At 40.5% G+C, this 19,754-nt stretch overlaps 1 protein-coding gene and 1 pseudogene across 1 annotated transcript; one reads left to right on the top strand and one right to left on the bottom strand.

Annotated features, from left to right (window-relative positions):
• Positions 1-9,187: 9,187 nt before the first annotated feature.
• LOC147864088 (uncharacterized) lies at positions 9,188-10,819 on the bottom strand. The gene has a single exon (XM_087319343.1). It carries the CDS (start codon positions 10,817-10,819, stop codon positions 9,188-9,190), a length of 1,632 nt encoding a protein of 543 aa, XP_087175469.1.
• Positions 10,820-13,542: 2,723 nt separating this feature from the next.
• Positions 13,543-14,527, top strand: LOC147864087 (OVARIAN TUMOR DOMAIN-containing deubiquitinating enzyme 5 pseudogene; annotated as a pseudogene).
• The last annotated feature ends 5,227 nt before the right edge of the window (positions 14,528-19,754 follow it).

Here is a 19,754-nt window from a genome sequence, read left to right as displayed (position 1 = left end):
CTCTCAACAACTTCCATTTCCTCGTGTTCACCGGCCTCGACCAGTTCGACCTCCAATTGAGTCAAATTAGCTTCTTTCCGGATCAGTCTCGTCTAATCAGCTATTGGCTAGAACAATTTCCATCTGGGTCAGGCTCGACTAATCTGATTTCAGCCGAATCCAGTTCCACCTGGTTCGGCTTTTGTTTAGGCTGGAATTCCGTCTGGATCATCTTCCGTCTAAACTCACTTTCAGCTCTACGTTCCTTGCTATCACCTCCCGTTTCTCCAGTCTCATGTTGGTTCTCGAACACAACTGCCGAACTCTCTAGAATTAGTGGGCAGGAATCATTGGTATTACTATCCTCCGTCGTTTCGCCCATAGCCACCTTCTCGGCTATCTCTTCGTCGTATGCATCAACTTTGACCTTTTTTTTTCTTTGCCACATTTTGTCTCTTTGGTCTCACGTTGCCTTTCGAATGCAACTGCCGAAGTCTCTAGAATTAGTGGTGGGAAAGTCTCGACATGGCCATTCTCCATTGACTCGTTCATAGCCACCTCCTCAGCTCTTTGTCGTATGCATTAGCTTTGACCTTTGTTTTTTCTTCACCACCTTCTGTCTCTTTGGTTTCACATTGCCTTTCGAACCCAACTATCGAAGTCTCTGGAATTAGTGGTGGGAAAGTCTCAACATGGTCATTCTCCATTGACATGTCCATAGCCATCTCTGACTCGATGTCTTCTTTCGTGGCTACCTCTTTAGACTTATGGGCCTCGTACCCATTAACCCTCTTGATTGAACAAGCCTCAATTATGTTTCCCTCTTCATCGCATGTATTAGTTTCGACCTTCGGCTCCTCGCCAACACCTTCTATCTCTTGGGTCTCATGTTGGTTCTTGGACACAACTACCCAAGTCTCTGGAACAAGTGCGGAGAAAATCTGGCCGTGGTCATTGTCGACACTTGTTGTCTTGTTCATTGCCACCTCCTTGATGTCGATTTTAGTGGCTAGATCTTCCATCATGTTGACCTCAAAATCTTTATCTCCCTTGATGCAAGCTTTGATTAAGTTTCCTCCTTAATCATCCAATGATTTGAACATGATGTGTGTTCCAAAACATTCGTCCTCCCTCAAAGTGGCCTTCTCCGTCCTCGAGTCATCATCAATCTTCTTTTCATGTAGGTTTCTTTGTTTAGGCGGCTCGACTTCTTTAGGTGTTCTTGTTTTTTCTACTCTTGTACTTGCCAAGTCAATATCATCAAGCCATTGATGACGCCTATCGATCTTGTTGCACGCTCGATTCACCGCAGCCCAGTTGGCCACAAGTCTGTTCGCTTGGGTATCATCTTCGAAGAGAGCCCCCAATTCTCGTTTATCCTTCATATCCATAGCTTTTAGGAAGTACAAACTCTTGTCCTCCTCTAGTAGCACTTGGTCTGTGGTGGGGAGACTACTAAACATATGATCGAACTCGTTGTATACCCTCGAGGCGTTCATCTTCTTATTTTTCTTTTCTATCCACTTCATCAAGACATGTCGAGTCATCCTCGACAAATCTTCCATCGCAAACTCCGCTAATATTGATCTTTCAAACTCTGACCACGTTGTCTTGCCTTCTTGAAGCTCGATGACGCGTCTTTGGATGTTGTTGGCGACCACTCTCTTGAAACTTGTAATTTGACGCACTTCAGACACGTCCCTCTGATTCATCTCCCTTCTGTATGCATCAAGGAACTTCGTAATGTTCTTTCCGTCAAATTGACCCTCGACCTCCACGACACGGTTGACGGCCTTCTCCACGCTCGCATCGTTGTCCCGAGATCTCATCATTTGTTCGAAGATTATCATCATTCTTTCAAACTCTCCCACTTGATTGCTTGAGGATGCCATCCCCAAGTATTAGTCGATACTCGTCTTGATCCTTCCTACCACTTCTTCACATCAGGTTCACCAAGAGATGTCGCAAAGATGCGCGTGCGTGCGTGCTTCGCTTGAACGGGACCACTGGGGTCTTGGACCAGGGAGTTATTGAGAAGAGGACGATGTGAATGTAAGATTTGGGAAACAATGAGCACTACACTTGAGAAGATCGGAAATTTTTACACTCGAGAAGAAGATAAACAAGAATAATAAGAATAAGATTATTATATAGATGGTGATAGTGATCATGATAATATCACATATTGAGCCCCCCCCTTTACACAAGCCGTACTAGGGGTTTTATAGGTTTGTCAATGCACAAAACCATGGGCTTGGAGCCATGGTTTCTGTGCACACAGTTTTGATTCGTGACATGCAGAAAACCATGGTTTTGTGTACACGGTGTCGTGATGTTTTCGACAAATAGTGTGAAACCACCCTCAAAAGAGAATAAAATAGTGGTCCAAATAAACTAATTTTCTTAACTCAACTATAGTAATAGATGAAAGGATAAAAAGTTAGAAGAGGTTTTCGAAAGTAGACAAAAATAGAGAAAAAGATGGGAAAAGAAAAGCTAGTCGTGGATATGAGGAGCAAGGTTGAGTAAAAAGCTCATAATTTCCTCGTCAAATGTCCAAAGTAGAAAAGAAAAGATGCATAAGAAAGCTAACCTAAAGAGCTTTCCAAGAATATCTTGCATGTGAAATCGGAGGCTAGAAAACAGAAATAGTGAGGAAAAGAAAAGTCGACTCATATAGACAAGATATTTTTTAGGGGAAAAAGGCAAGCAATCCTAAACCTATAAATAAGAGCCTATTCTAGTGAAGAAGGGGGGGAGGGAGAAGGAACGCAGAAGCTCTACTCAATTAGAAAGCGGAAGTAGAAGGATCAACAACATCGAGAGGCATCATCAACAAAGAAACTCCTTCTATACTCCAATCTCTTCTTTCATCCACCTCTCTTCCCCCATTCCTTTATAAACAATCCTTCATATTCACATCCAACCCATTGTAACATGATTCTTATATTATAAAAGAATCTATTATATTGATATAAACTAATGTTTTCTTTCATCTACTTGTCTTATATGTAAATCTTGATTGTGCTTATTTGTTATCTTCATTGGTGCTTATTTGTTTGTGTGTCTTGTGACAAGGGAGTGTTTCGGGCTTGCCCATGCACCTCTCCTTTCACAAAGGCATTCAAACCTATGTGTCTTATATGTTATCGTCTTTTGTGCTTATTTTTTTGTGTGTCTTGTGACAAGGGAGCGTTTCGAGCTTGCCCATGCACCTCTCCTTTCACAAAGGCATTCAAACTTACGTGTCTTGCATGTTAGTGTAAATCTTGCTTGTGTGTTCGTGCGACTTGTGGCAAGGGAGCGTTCGGGCTTGCCCATGCACCTCTCCTTTCACAAAGGTGTTTGAAATCATGTCTTGTGTGTTAGTGCAAATCTTGCTTGTGTGTTCGTGCGACTTGTTGCAAGGGAGTGTTCAGGCTTGCCCATGCACCTCTCCTTTCACAAAGGCGTTCGAAATTGTGTCTCCCATGTGTAAACCTTGCTTGTGTGTTCATGCGACTTGTGGCAAGGGAGCGTTCATGCTTGCCCATGCACCTCTCCTTTCACAAAGGTGTTCAAAATTGTGTCTCCCGTGTGTAAACCTTGCTTGTGTGTTCGTGCGACTTGTGGCAAGGGAGCGTTCGGGCTTGCCCATGCACCTCTCCTTTAACAAAGGCATTCAAATTTGTGTCTCTCGTGTGTAAACCTTGCTTGTGTGTTCATGTGTCTTGTAACAAGGGAGCATTCAGGCTTGCCCATGCACCTCTGTTTTCACAAAGGCATTTGAAACTCTGTCTCTCGTGTGTGTAAGTAAGCCTTTTCCTTGTGTGTTCGCGTGTCTTGTAACAAGGGAGCATTCGGGCTTGCCCATGCACCTCTCTTTTCACAAAGGCATTCGAAACTCTGTCTCTCGTGTGTGTAAGTAAGCCTTTTCCTTCTGTGTCCGTGTGTAAGCCTTCCTCGCGTGCATTCATTCGCCTTGTGACTAGGGGTTGATTCGGGATTGCCCATGCACCTCTCCTTTTCACAAACACGTTCGAATACTCGTGCCTTGTTTGTGTAAGCCTTCCTTGTGTTGTGCGTGTGAGACCTTTTTCCTTCCCATCCATAACCCCGGCGGTTTTGCTTCACGATCCGCACATAGTGACGGATTTTGACGACAACGGTTTTGTACGTTTGTTTCCTACGGAATACTGAATATGAGAAAGAAATATAGAAAATCTAAAGCACTTAATAGTAGCTTTAGTGGTAAGGTAATTGCCTCTTATCTTAGAGGTGCAAGGTTCAAATCTTACTTGCAGCCCTCTACATGCACTCAATGCCATTGTGACCTAGGTTTATTTATTACTGATTTATTTTCATTTTTACAAGTATTTGTGAAATGTGTGTGGATCCTCAATTTTTGACTTTTTCTCGCACTAGACATGCCACATCACGACACCGTAAAGGGACTTCTTCAGTCGGCAAACAACCAACGTGTTCATTCCGGACTGAAAACCGGGGGGTTGGACCATATACACTTGTTCCTCAAGGTCACCTTGCAAGAACGTGTTTTTCACATCCATCTAATGTAGATGCCACCCCTGCGCCGCCACCACCGTAAGCAAGACACATGACTATTGTCATCTTCGCAACTGGCACGAAAGTCTCTTCATAATCGATTTCGTGCTGCTGCACGTAGCCTTTTGCCACCAGTCGGGCCTTGTACTGGTTAACGGAGCCGGCGGCATTGTATTTGACTTTATATACCCACCGGTAACGATCGGCTTCACTCCTTCTAGTACATCCACCAAGTCTCATGTATCATTCTCCGTGAGCGTGTGCATCTCTTCCTCCATGGCCTTCTACCAGTTCGAATCCTTAGCCGCTTCTACGTAGCTCTCCGGCTCACACACGGCTGCCACCTTCACCATGTACGCATAATGATGCGCCATAGACTCGTTATATCCGTAATGAATTACGGGGTGCTTTTGGTGGGTGGAACGGTGCAACTTCTGTTTTGACGATTTCATGGCCCTCTTGGCCGACTCGGACTTCTCTTCCAAAGATCTGTCTTTGTTCTTTCCGGAGTCGGATTCGCTCCAATCCGACTCTTCCCTATATGTGTCGTACTTCGACATCTTCTTCTTCCCTTTCTCTTTGCTCGTGAACCATCTCCTCAATTCCTTGCGCGGGGAGAGCACGACCAAGTCTTTGCTATTCGTCTGCTCGTCATCCCGTTAACTGCTCCGACTCAACCAGTTTGGATTCAGTCCATTGATTCGAAGAGAAGTCGAACTATCCAGTTTGGATGTCGTTATGCTTCCTTCTATTCCGCAATCAGTTGCATCGTTCACAGCAATCGGCTCAGGTTCGGGTGATGAGAAGTACCAACATGCGGATTTGTCGAAGAAGACATCACGGCTAAATTGGACTTGCTTCAAACGGTGGTTGTAGGTAGCACTTGTACCCCTTCTGCTCGTCGGAGTAGCCAACCAGGATGCGCTTCTCAGATTTTGCATCCAGTTTCTTCCGCTTCTCATATGGCACATGCACATAGGCAATGCTACCGAATACCCGAAAGTGCATCAAATCTGGCTTCCGTGCAAAATATAGTTCGTGCGGCGACACCTTTGTCCCTAAGGCAGATGTCTGATTATGTATGTAGACGGTAGTCCAAATTGCTTCAACCCAATAAATCCGGGGCATGCTCTTCTCCTCCAGCATTGCCCTCTCAACTTCTACCATCATCTGATTCTGACGTTCGGCCACACCATTCTACTCCGGCGTGTATCTATAGGAGAACTTTCGTCTGATTCCCTTCATCTGTAGATAACTCGTGAATTGGCCAAAAAAGTACTCTTTTCCGCCATCCGATCATAGACACTTGATCTTCTTTCCGATTTCTCATTCTACATGGTTCTTTAAGTCCCAGAAGCACAAGAAGACTTCGCTCTTCTTCTCAATTAAGTAGATCTAGGTGTGTTGGCTAAAATCGTCGATGAAGGAGACGAAACATCGACTCTCGCCGATGCTCACATTTTGTGTCGGTCCCCACACAACCGAATGGATGAGATCGAGTCAATTCCGGCTCCGATTCTTCTCATTGGGGAACAGAAGCCTATGCTGCTTCCCGAGCTAGCAAGCTTCACATACTTGGCCTTTTCGGCCATTAAACTTCGGCAGTACAGAAACCACATGTTCCGACTGCATATCTTGAAGCTTCCGAAAGTTGATGTGGCCAATTCTCTTATGCTAGAGGTCGATGTACAACTCGACCTTCTGCCCTTTTGCAAACATAGCGGTGCCTACATCATTGGTTTCGAGGATGAACATCTTCCATCCTTGCACCCTTGCGCGATGATCCGGCCTTCCTCCTCGATGAAGCATCTATGGTGAGTGAACCAGACCTGCATACCTTGATCTACGATCTGACCAACTGTAAAGAATCAAGAGATGGATTCTTGTGAAGCGGAATAGGTATGAACTGAGTGTGTATGAGAGAGAGTGAGAGTGAGAGAGACAAGGAGTAATCCACAGAGAATACGCAAGATAAAGTATATTGACAAAGGAGAAAGACTTAACCTATTACAAGGTGGGAGGAGGGTGCTTTATGTAGTCACCCTCTCTCTTCATTAACTACAAGCCTCATGGAGCATGGGGAATGTGAAAGCTCATAAGTTATGTGTCATAGAATATGATTCTATGACTCATACTAAATGCTAGAATACAAAGTGGTGACATAATGGTGACTCTTGACCGTTGGAGTGTCTCTTCACTCTCAAGGTGAGTTCACACACTAGACCAAGTTGAGCTTGATTCTCAACACCGACCAACACCAAGTTCTTGGTGATTGTCAGTACATGCAGGATGTTCCTTGTGATTCCCTTCTGACCAACATGGCTCAGAGGGACATCTCTGATGTGCTCGATGGGATGTGGGGTGTCATCCTCGGTTTCAACTACCCCCGGCTTCTCCAGCTTCTCGAGAAAGGAGAACCACTCTTTGTGGTATCGTTAGCTCCGTCGACATAACTCCAGTAGCCATGCCCGAGAAGGTATTGGTGCATCTTATATGACCAAGATGCATAGTTGGATTTGTCGAGCTTCTCCGCCGGGAGCGAGCTAGCCATTCCTCAGTCCATTCTCTGCTTCTTGTTCTTTACCGGGTGTTAGGGTTTGTCTGTGACCGTCACTCTTCGGCAGTAGAGGACTCTCAATCGGCGCACTCTAATACCATGTAAAAGATATTGTGCTAAAGCTAAGACAAAACCGGTTAGTCCGGATCACAGTAGAACATAGAACGAAGGTTTAATGGAAAGCTTGAATACACGGTAGAGACAGAGACAGAAAAATAGAAACTTAATTTCAAAATAATAATGTTGTGTACATAGAATGTGCTCAAAGAGCACTTTTATTCAAGTCCTTACACAGACTGGCACAACTACCATAAGTACTTGGATGCTCATAAATGAGCTTCTACACTATTTCCAAGGAATATGCCTACGTGCTAGGCTCAGACCATAGACTGCCAATGGCCTACTGGTTCACACCATTCCAGAGTACTATCAGGTTCTCCGATCCGGCTCTAGGTTCCGGATACCGATCTATCCGTACACCGATCGGGTTCTCCGTTCCGGATACTGATCTGGCTCTGGCTTATTCAGTCGATCCGGATCCAGTTGAGCTTGCCCGCTCAACAAATACTCTATACATACAAATGTGCTCAATGAGCACTTTTATACAAGTCCATAAAGGACGGCTAGAAGTACTAGCAAGTACTTCAATGCTCATAATTGAGCTACTGACACTAACTCCCAAAACTATGATTACCTAATAATCTAGGTGTGTAGGCCTCTAATGGCCTACTAGCTCACGTGCGTATTTGGCTCACCAATCCAGTTCTCCGATCTGATCCGGGCTTAGCCAATTGGTCTTCATCCGATTTGGCTCTCGGCTTGTTCAGCCAATACGGCCCACGTTGAGGTTGCTCGTTCAAAACATCAAGTAAGAAATATAAATAGAATCATTTTGGGTACATGCCAAGGATATTAAGGGGCAATTATGTTATAACTTCATGGTTTTGATGTTCACAAAAGGAGGCACTAGGTGAACATATGCTTGTAGTTTCTCGAATCTATGAGAAGGTTCATATGTCATGTGTATGGAAAATGGACTTTTAGAGTGTTCAATAATACAATTGGTGTTAAGCAAGGATGCCCACTCTAATTGACTCTATTTTGTCTATGCATTGATAAATACAATGCATAGACAAGTCCATAAGAGGTAAGGCATCATAATGGTCAACTTGTTTCCGCTTTAGATTTCCCCAAAATTTAGCACATGAATGTGTTCTCTCTTGTGTTCGGTGGAGAAATTATCAAGTAACTCTACGTATTCTTCACGTTCTTTGAATAAGTGTTTTGGACTCATGCAAATGTTTTTTGATAATTTTCCTCATCATTGGCTACATCCAAACTCAAAAGAGGCATTTTATCCTCATGACATCCTTATCAAACAATTTTTATTTGAACTACGTTTCTTGATGCCTTTGCAATGAATGCGCTTGGATTACTTACGTGTTGCTCTAAGGTATAATTAATGAAACTTGAATTTGATTTCATTGGAAACAAAACACTTTGAAAAGTGAAATGAGCTTTCTAGTACATATATACATACCTAGAAAACCATGATCCATTAAATATGATAATCGAGATTACAAATATTAGTTCAATAGGAACACCATTGTCATAAATTCTAATCCAACGCATGAAAATAACTATGCACTTGTATATACCTTTCTTTTTTCAATGCCCATAAGTTGGGTTTAAGTCGTGCCTCAAACATTCCATTCCTTTGTTAGTTGTGTCAAATTACCATCTATATAGAAATATATAGAAATATATTGAAATAAACTCTTCCTATGGTGAAGCATAAACACTTGAAGGTTATGTAGCATAGATAAGCTTATTAGAGAATAGAAGGATGCAATCACGAACTAATTCAAAAAGTCTCGTTTCACTACCATGTAGAAGAAAACCAATAGTATAGTCTAAAGCATAATAACCCGTTGCATCAAAGTTTGTTGGCATGCCACATCCTCCCTCATATCTAGTGTTGCCTTTTGACGGCTAACATTGCCTGTCATGAGAACGGTATTCCAAAAATTTTACCCATCAAATAACGGTTTGTCAAAAAAATTGCCCTTCAAAAAGTAAATACATCGAATATTTGTACAAAACAATATATTATACCCTTCTATCCTTTGCATCTTTCCAAATTTCATTTACACGATCCCATTGTATTTCTTCAATGTGTGGCCCATTCAATGAGACTCTCATTAAATCATCTAAATGCTTTATATTCAATCGATTTCTTTTCATCTCTTTGATGAGATTTTGCTTAGAGAACCCTCTCTCACATGAAACTGTGCTAGACGGAATAACCGAAGTAGCTTGCCATAATTTCATCAAATGAAGGAAACTATCTTGCCAATCCTTCATTTTGCAAAACATACGCCAAGCTTCATGCATAGTATAGCCTTCACAATTTAAACGTAAAGTGTTGACAAACCCATAGAGTTCCATTTCACAAGCCTTTGCATCATGTAAAATTTGAAGACATGCATTGACATCAACATTTGGCTGTACGTGAGAAATCAAAATTCCCAACCATGTCTTTGCTTTACTATCCCTAATCACATCATCATCTGCATAATGGCATGGGCTGAATAATTTTGCTGCATTGAAGAGGCTTAAGTCAGGGAATCTTGCATTTAGCCCATCAATAGTATTTTGCACATAATTTTGAGATAGTTTAATACAACTTTCAAGTGATCCATCTATAAATGGCCTCATTCCCTTAGATTTTGCAATATTGGGATTCGTATCATTTTGACTTGTTTTATCCATAGGAATTTGTTTGAAGTATAGTTCATGTATATATGTAACGCCATCTTTATCCTCTATTTCCAAAAACCCAACTTTAGAACATCTTAAGAACTTGGATAAATACATTGTTCCATCCGCAAATGTGTCATTTCTCAAGAAAGACCTCCGCAAATTAGAAATAGTAATATCAATTTTTGCACGAATTGAAGTTACATCCAAATTCTCTTTTTGAAGTTTCAAGCTCAAAATATTCATCAAATGCAACACATCAGCTTTATTATACCACTCGTTTAAGTTCTCTTTCTTCCAAATAGTAAGTATTACAGGCATTATACTCACCAGTCTTTCCATGACTTGACCACGTGACAACCAACGAATATTATGAATTTGTAAGGGTCTATGAGCATCCAATTGCATTTGGTCCAAGAGCTCTAAAATTTCATGTGTCCTTTTGGTACTATTGTTAGCCCATGCATATACCCTATTTGCAATTTTTTCTACAAGAATGAGCTCAGGGATATCTTTAGATACATCTGAAATAACCAATGCTTCTCTATGAGCAATACAATGTATACCAACCAAATTTGGGATATCATTTTTCATTAATGTTACTGTTCCAATTTCACTACCAATCATTGATGACACACCATCAATTGCTAATCCAATCAACTTGTACATGTTGAGGCATCGATCGCCCAATAGATGCTTAAGATGTTCATATATAGTTATTCCTTTACCATTGGGAATTTTCAGCAAACCCATATATTTAGTTTGCTTAGGCCCACAACCACCACATTGCAAGTATGTAGCATACACAATGAGATGCAACTCTAATCCATTGTCAGTACTTTCATCTAGCATCAAAGAGTAGTCTGGGGAATTTATTAGGTTTGAGCTTTGAATTTCTAGAAGATATTTCCCAAAGGCAACCAGAAATTCATATCCTCCATATCTACTAGTATAAGATATATAATCATGTTGCTTAGGCATAATAGGCACCTCTAATAGCACAGCGAAATCACATCATTCTTGGTATGTAGCGATAGACAAATCTTTTTTTGCAATAAAGTACATGAGTTTCATTGTTGTTATGACCTTATTTTTGTTAATATCATCCAATTGTGATACATGCTTTGGGATGGACATTGCTTTCCCTTCAACATCACATATCCACTTTGATGCACATAATTTATGACCACTTGAGTTAACATGGGTCAAAATTGCATCAGTTGCAAAGTAATGCATCTAGAACCAACACCCCAAGGCCCAGGACTAGCGTATTTCTCACACCATGTACATTTCATTAATGTTTTCTCTCTTGCATAATGCATCGTATACATGGGAATTTATCTCTCCATGCATCACGGAATTTTCTCTTAGGCTTTTCTTTGGTTATTTTAGAGGAATAACTCTCTTGAGTTAAACTCTCTAAATCAGTCCCAAACAAATCCATATCTGTTGAGAATCAAGCTCAACTTGGTCTAGTGTGTGAACTCACCTTGAGAGTGAAGAGACACTCCAACGGTCAAGAGTCACCATTATGTCACCACTTTGCATTCTAGCATTTAGTATGAGTCATAGAATCATATTCTATGACACATAACTTATGAGCTTTCACATTCCCCATGCTCCATGAGACTTGTAGTTAATGAAGAGAGAGGGTGACTACATAAAGTACCCTCCTCCCACCTTATATAACGTCGTGTCTTTCTCCTTTGTCAATATACTTTTACTTTGCGTATTCTCTCTCTCTCTCTCTCTCTCTCTCTCTCTCTCTCTCTCTCTCTCTCTCTCTCTCTCTCTCTCTTACACACACACATAACTCACATCTCTTCCGCTTCACAAGAATCCATCTCTTGATTCCACTGCCGAGGGAGAAAACAAATCTGGAGGTTGATCTTCTATCGGCTTTGTAGCCGGCCCAATCGGCGTCTGTGTACCCCTCGAGTCGTATTGGCATCGCGGTCTTGTAGAGGATGCCGCAATCCATTGTGCCGCTCACGTATCGTAGAACTCGCTTAGCACAATCCAAGTGAGTATCAAGCAGTGTTTGCATGAATTGGCTAAGGAGACCGACCGGATAACTGAGATCGGGTCGTGTGATCGTGAGGTAGAAGAGACTCCCGATGAGTTGTCGATACTGAGTCGGCTCACACGCTTTGGTGTCGGAGTTCGCATCTAGTTTGAAATTTCGATTGAACGGGGTTGTCACGGATTTGCACTCAGCCATCCCGAACTTGTATAACAAGTTGAGGATGTAGTGCCGTTGAGAGATCATGATTCTGGCCGGAGTCCGAATTACCTCGATGCCGAGGAAGTAGTGGAGCAATATCCTGGAGTAGCAAGAAGCAGCCCACCGTCGCTCTTTCGAGTACGGAGGCGGAATACAGGGGCGCAACCATAGTTGCGTGTGAAGCCGTATGGCTCAAGAGGATTTTGAAGGATCTAAGCGTACCCATCAAGGATCCGACTTCCCTTTACTACGACAACATGAGCAGTATCTATCTGGCTCAGAACCCGGTGTTCCACGCGCGGACAAAGCACATCGAAGTGCACTATCACTTCATCCAAGAGCGCGTTCTGGCTGGCGATGTCGACCTACAACACATTAGCACCAATCTTCAAACGGCTGACATCTTCACTAAAGCCTTAGGAGCCGACAAGCTATGGCAATTCATGACCGATCTTGGATTGACGATCCCTGACCTGCCAAGCTTGAGGGGGAGTACTGAAGCCACTACGCAATAATGCGTGGATTCCGCAATCACGCAACAAAGCAGCGAAGAGCCGATCTACCGCACAAAGCCGCGAAGAAAGACGCAAGCTGAAGCACAGACTTCGCAACTACACACACAAGCCGAAGCACAGACTTCGCACAATGCAAGCTGGAGCACGGATTCCGCAACTCCGCATAAAACGAGCCGACGCGAGTCGATGCAGACTCCGGAATACAAGTTAAAGCGAATTTCGGATACCGTATGAAACCGACCCGACTTGAGCTTGAGGGGGCCGTGTTGAGAATCAAGCTCAACTTGGTCTAGTGTGTGAACTCACCTTGAGAGTGAAGAGACACTCCAACGGTCAAGAGTCACCATTATGTCACCACTTTGTATTCTAGCATTTAGTATGAGTCATAGAATCATATTCTATGACACATAACTTATGAGCTTTCACATTCCCCATGCTCCATGAGACTTGTAGTTAATGAAGAGAGAGGGTGACTATATAAAGCACCCTCCTCCCACCTTGTAGAACGTCGTGTCTTTCTCCTTTGTCAATATACTTTTACTTTGCGTATTCTCTCTCTCTCTCTCTCTCTCTCTCTCTCTCTCCCCCTTACACACACACATAACTCACATCTTTTCATCTTCACAAGAATCCATCTCTTGATTCTTTACAATATCCTTATTTAAATCATTGTTTATATTTATGTCATGTGCATCGTTCGGTGGTTTCCATGCAAACATTGCACTAATGGTTCATTGATTTTTTCTTTTGGGAGCCATAATTATGCTGAATAAGAAGAAATGGATCATGTAAGAAAAGATCATGCCATCAGTTCAAAACAATCACTAGCATCATTAAACCCATACATATTAGTTATGACCTATTGAGCAATGAGATTTTACATGAATATAATTCTCTTTGGCAAAAAGATTATACTTTGTTGATTATACCTTGAAGCGAAAAGGATAATCTCTAAGATAGGAGTAATGACATACAACTCTGAGCATCCAAAACTTAGTCATATGTCCATATTAGCAACGAAAAGTTTTGATGGACTAGTAAAAGAATTTGGTGGTATTTCTACTTCATTTGGAACTCAACCACTAAAACCAACGAAAGCCCAGAAAAGGCGTGACAAGAGAGCAAACCAAGAAGCTGAAAGAGAACAACGAATTCAAGAAGAGCAAAACAATGTGGTGAGTGATCGGATGGTGGAAAACGAATTGCTTGAAGGAAAGCTATGACCACTCGGGTTAGAACTGAAGGAGATGAAGTCGGATGGGCATTGCTTGTATAGAGCATTAGAGGATCAACTAGCACTCTACCCAAATACTTCTTCTATACAGTTCTCATTACAAAAATTGAGAGAGATAGCAACATCTTATATGCGAAGTCATGCCAAAGATTTTGCTCCATTCGTTGTGGTAGGGGATACTGATGAAAATGATGTTAATGAGAATGAAGAAGCCGTATTTGAGAGATATTGTCATCATGTTGAGTCAACGACATCATGGGGAGGACATCTAGAATTGGATGCTCTTGCACACTCTTTACAAAATCATATAATTGTGTAATCAAGCAGCCTTCCTGAGGTTGAAATGGGTAAACAATATGGCAAAAATATGAATTCTACCCCCCGGTTCTCATATCATCGTCATGCTTTCGGGCTTGGAGAACACTATAATTCAGTTGTTCCTTTATTGCTAGACAACTCAAAGTAGAAAGACATTTGACAGTAGCTTTAGATGAGAATGAAATTGTGGAAACCATATGTTTTCACAGCTATTTAACTCATTTTTTAGAAAAGAAAACTCATTAAACCATTGCATATTCCATTAGTTTGTAAAAGTGAAAGAGTTGTTATATCTTATGGTATAGCAAGCAAACTGTATTGTTTGTCAAAATACCAAAAAAAAAAGAGGCTATTTGTAACATGGTGAACTAATTCATTGCTTAGGATGCCTTTGCCACTACTCCGTTCAATATTATATGCAAAAGCTTTTTCAGATGAGAGAGAGAGAGAGAGAGAGAGAGCGAAGAAGCACAAATGGTTGCCACATTTGACGAAGCAGGGGAAGAAGAGTCGGGAAAGAGTCAGAGAAGACAGAAGCTACTCTTTTGTAGTTTCAATCGAACGAGCAAGCGGAGAGAACAAATGAAAAGAGGATATAGCTTCTCTATGTCTGTGCATTTGCCGCCTGCAGAAATGATGAAGGATTACATGCAAGAGAGTAAAGGATGCCATGAAGTAAGATAGGAGATTTGAAGCAAGTGGACGGAATGCTTGCTTAAACCCGCAAAAAAGATGGCATCTAGTGTTGAGCCACATCAAGTGAGCAAACTGAAGGTGTATCATCCCACCCCATCAAGGCACCATAGGTGTAATCAAAAGAAGAAAACATGGCACAAGTACAAGCAACAACATTGGTAGTTAACAAAAGCAACAGTGATATCAAGCAAGCCATTGTAGATTTCCCTAGAAGGGAAAGATAAGAATGATCTAGCCATTAATAGAGCAAGAAAATGCTCTAGCCATCAACGTTGGATATGTAGTAATTTCCTAGCCATAGGAAACAACTATTGATATGATGAGATGGATCCTACTGAATTCTTATAACCGACCCCCTTGCTCTATGTAAATACTGTATATGGAAGATAGACTATATAGAAGATGTGAGGATATTTGAACATCATAAATAGGACATGAATGCATATGAGCATGTAACCATTCAATGTATCTCGATACAACTATATCCACTCTCTATGCACCTAAGAAATTCTTATGCTATACAAGTGTATCCACTCTCTATGAGGACTACCCTTAGAGAGGGTTGGTTGGTGCTTGTTCAGAACATTACTAGCTACATTGGTGAACTAATCTCTTAAATTACATGAGGTTAATGCAAGAGAGAGAGAGAGAGAGAGAGAGAGAGAGCTACCTTAGATGGGTGAGCAAGAGATGTTGTTGTATCTATGAGTAGCAGGCAACAAGCAACTGAGAACTTCCAGCAAGGTGCAGGGTTGAGGGGGCAACGAACAAACAGGGGAAAAGGGGGGGAAAGGGGGGGGAAAGGGAAAGGAAGGCCTTAGATGGGGATTCGGGGATTCGGGAAGAGGAGATTCATAATTTAGACTCTAGAGAATTTACATTAGTTTTTTTACCTTTTTTTTTACACAAACTATATAAAGTCCCAATGCAACTGGAACGTTAACATTGTTCCTAGGACTATAATACTATTGTATTGGTCTTAGCAAAATTTGATAGTATTAGGAAATTTTAAGCCTTCATTGTTACGTTTTCATAAAACATATGCCCGTCAAGATTGACAGTTTGATTTTTAAATTAACCTTCATATACGGTTAAATTTGCCAAAAACGGTCAAAACGGTCGTTAAAAGGCAACATTGCTCATATCTATAGAAATCAATTGGAGGGAGTAACATCAAAGGCATGTTTTTAGGCTCCTATTACTATAAGGAGGCCACACCTATGAGCACAAAGGCCAACAAGTGTTTTCCCAAATTAGCATTCTTCAAGAACTTCATTTTATAATTGTATTAAATAAATTATCAAACTTTTGACAGGAAAACATAAACAAAATGCTTAAAAAACACATTAAAGTAGGCATATCATTACATAGTGACTTGCAACAACAATACAAGGACAACAATTTCATGACATAGACATGATTATACCATGTCAAAAACACTAAAAAAAACAAAGAGGATTCGAAAACGATGTATTCATATGGACATTGGAGACAAAGGCACATAAATCATACCATCACTGAATCATGCAGATCATTTCTTATCAAGTCCAATCCGCACGAGGACACCCAAATGCACTTGTTTATCTTTGGCATAGATTCAATCCATGGATTCCACCAAACAACCTTGAATACAATGTGCAATCACCACTACAACTTATGCATATTAGTTATGCCCTCATGCTTGTCCACCACTCATCCATATTTACACTGTTTAATAGGCTGATTTTGGTACTGCCACGATAGTACAACGGCTAGAAAGCTTATTCTTGTTACTCTTACACACATATACACATATACAGTATTTTGAGCTAAACCAGAGGCAATTGCAATTAATTTTAATAGGAATAAGGCAAAACAATTGACTAGATATAGAAAAACAAGATCTATTTCACATCATTAGCCACTTTCCCCACTTCAATACATCATGTGTGTCCTCCTAGACAAACAAAAAAAATGGTTTAGTTATAGAATGCAAACTTTTCTCACAAAACTATCATTATAAATATGCCAAACTGTCTCTCCAAGAAGGTTTCCTAAAGGTAGGATTGTCAATTGTGGGAAGCAATTCTACTCTTTCACAAGTATAGGGTTTGTTAGTATCATTTATTGGAAGAGATCACTTGACAATCTTTGAATGGCTGGTAAATTATTTACGAGCAAAGCAAAAATTTGTTTTGAATATATGAGGAAAGTTGAAATTCCAATGGTAGCATTTCACAAGATTGACCTTAAAAGGCATAAACTTCACAAGCTCCTTCTTGGTGTAGAAGAGTTGCTCCATTGGTGATGGTCCATGAGAAAGAAAGTTACCAAAATTAAATGTGCATACCTTCTTCTTTTTCCAAAAAAAACTCCTTCCATTAGTTATAAACTTTTACATATGAGATTAATATATACAAATCCATGTAGGGACGCGATAGGTCCATCTTATGTGGATGCCCACCGACTCAATAAAGGGGGAGGTCGACCATTGCTGGATGAAGGCTAGTCGTTGTCTTTCAACTCCATTGGAGTCGCCCTTGAGGCCATTATATTGGCTTTTTAGAGTGGCTACAACTTCACTCCATATCTCTTGCATTAACACTATTGGTTGCATGGTTTGGTTGGAGAAGACCCGTCTACACCGTTGTTTCCATAGAGTCCAATAAGTTATTGGGCTAACCAATTCCAACACAACTTGAGATTTGGCATTGATAGGAGTTGAGTGGACATTGTCGATGGTGGAGAAAAAAACCTCTTGTGCTTTTATCACCAAAGTCATCCCCTCCTCCTAATGCTCGTATATGTCAATTGGGGCCAGCCATGATAGCCAACATATATTTCCCCACTTGATTAAACCTTGCAATATTACAAAGACAATATATTTGCAATATTTAATGAAAATGTTTTGCATATGAAAAGAAAATTTCAAGATTGCTACTAATCCTATTTTAAACACACATTAAAGAGAGAAATTGCAATTGTATCGAAACGACAATTTGTTATGAAATATTATGTACAACTATAAGCATGTAGTCTTCAACTATAATTGATTGGGGAAATATAAGCCATGATAACATATATCTTGATTTTTCAACAACAATTACATATGCAACATTATGTCCTTGCAATGTTTTGTCCACTATTGTGACTGGTGCATCCAATAACTTCTTGCAACGGTCCTCACACAGACCACACCTCCAACATCAAGAGGCAACACTAGCAAATTTTGATGAAAATTACTTTTGCTTGCAAGGCAATCCAAAATAACAAGCGAATATAAAAAAGAGCCATGTAAGAAATCTAACATGAAACATCTTGAACAATAATCAATACCTTTTAAATATCTAAGACCTTGATTATACACACACAAACATATGTATATGTATACATACATATACCTATGTTAGAATTCATATTTGGGAAAATTTAAACATAGAAAACATATTGATGGTACATGACAATCAAGTCTCTTTACCCATATTTTCTCTTCTATTTGTCTATCCTTGCATCAAATACCATGAAGGCAAAGACACAAATTTTTTCTCTGACAAAAATATTCTTGCATATAGCTATAGAGAATGTTGCCGACCTAGAAAATCCACGTTGAACAAAGACAACATGTTTCCTTTTGCTCTGCCTAATACCATTGTTAAGAGTCTATTACCAATCAATAAACCAAGTTAAAGCAAAAGAGAGGTGACATTGGATAGAAGAACCCATCCCTCCCCACCATCCCTGAGCTATGGTAAAGATATAGCATACCTACCACTGATGTCTCATACCAACGATTATTAGGATGACTAGTACTATGAAGTAGGTTTAACACAATCACTGGTGACTCAAGACTTTAGCCTTCCAACGTAATGTGTTTTCTGAGGGTAGCTAGGCCTCGTATTTATACTTCTTCCTTGACCCCTTGAATAAATGCATTTTTCTAAAAGACACTGCTCCATTCATTGGTTGCCAAGATCATGATAGTGCATGCACCTATATTTCCTTCTATCCAATCACTTTAGTATATTTCTAACATTAGTGAATATACCCTTCACTTATGTTTTGTAAGTACTAGTGTCCTACCCTCACCTACATTATGTCTGCATAACAATAATGTATCTATAGAACCAATATCTCTATAGGGCAAACACGTGTTTCCAATAGTACAACTTGATAGAGGGTGTTGGATCTAATTCTCAATTCTATCCTTAAAAACATATATTGAATATTATCAATCTCATTCCATGTAAAGTGCCTCCCCACATTTCTACTCCATAAACACAAAACTCGTGTTACCATTGCATTAAACAACATTAATTTTACTTTCCATCCATCATCACTTTGGTTGCATTGATTTTCCAACATATAATCGGTTTTCCATCTAGCGTGGAGCTTAGAATCAAAGCATATACTCCAGTTCTTTTTGGCAAGTGTATTGCTACCAAGATACTTAAAGTTTTGCACAAATTGTACATGGGGCAACCAGAAATAGCCAATAGTGACTCTATCAAGCAATGAGGGGAGTATCTAGCATAGTTCTAGTAATTTATGCTAAGCCATATGACTTAAAAGTCTGTTGAAAGAATTCAACAAATTGGTCAACAAGCCAATACCAATCCACTACGGATTGGTCAATGAGCCAATCTCAACAATATCCATCTGCAAAGAATATGGTGTTTCATGCTTGAACTTAGCACATCAAGGTGCACTATCATTATATCCATGGGCAAATATTGGCCAAAGTCATTGACCTCAACCAATTTGTCACCAACTAGATATTGTCACAAAGTCGTTAGGTCTCGATAAGTCATGACAATTCTCAGTGGATCTAGTCCTTAGACCACTCGATATGTAGAGCTTGGGGAGAGTACATGTACACAAACGAGCAATGAGACCGAGGTCCGAGACCAAGGAACATATGGAGAATCAACACCCAAGATAAAGGAAGAGTGA

The sequence above is a fragment of the Azolla caroliniana genome, unplaced genomic scaffold, assembly GCF_043228905.1.
Source record: "Azolla caroliniana isolate FFs.n. ecotype wild unplaced genomic scaffold, voAzoCaro1.0.p SCAF_5, whole genome shotgun sequence".
Taxonomy (NCBI): domain Eukaryota; kingdom Viridiplantae; phylum Streptophyta; class Polypodiopsida; order Salviniales; family Salviniaceae; genus Azolla; species Azolla caroliniana.
The sequence above is the reverse complement of the archived record's forward strand: the minus strand, read 5'-3'. Positions and strand labels throughout refer to the sequence as shown.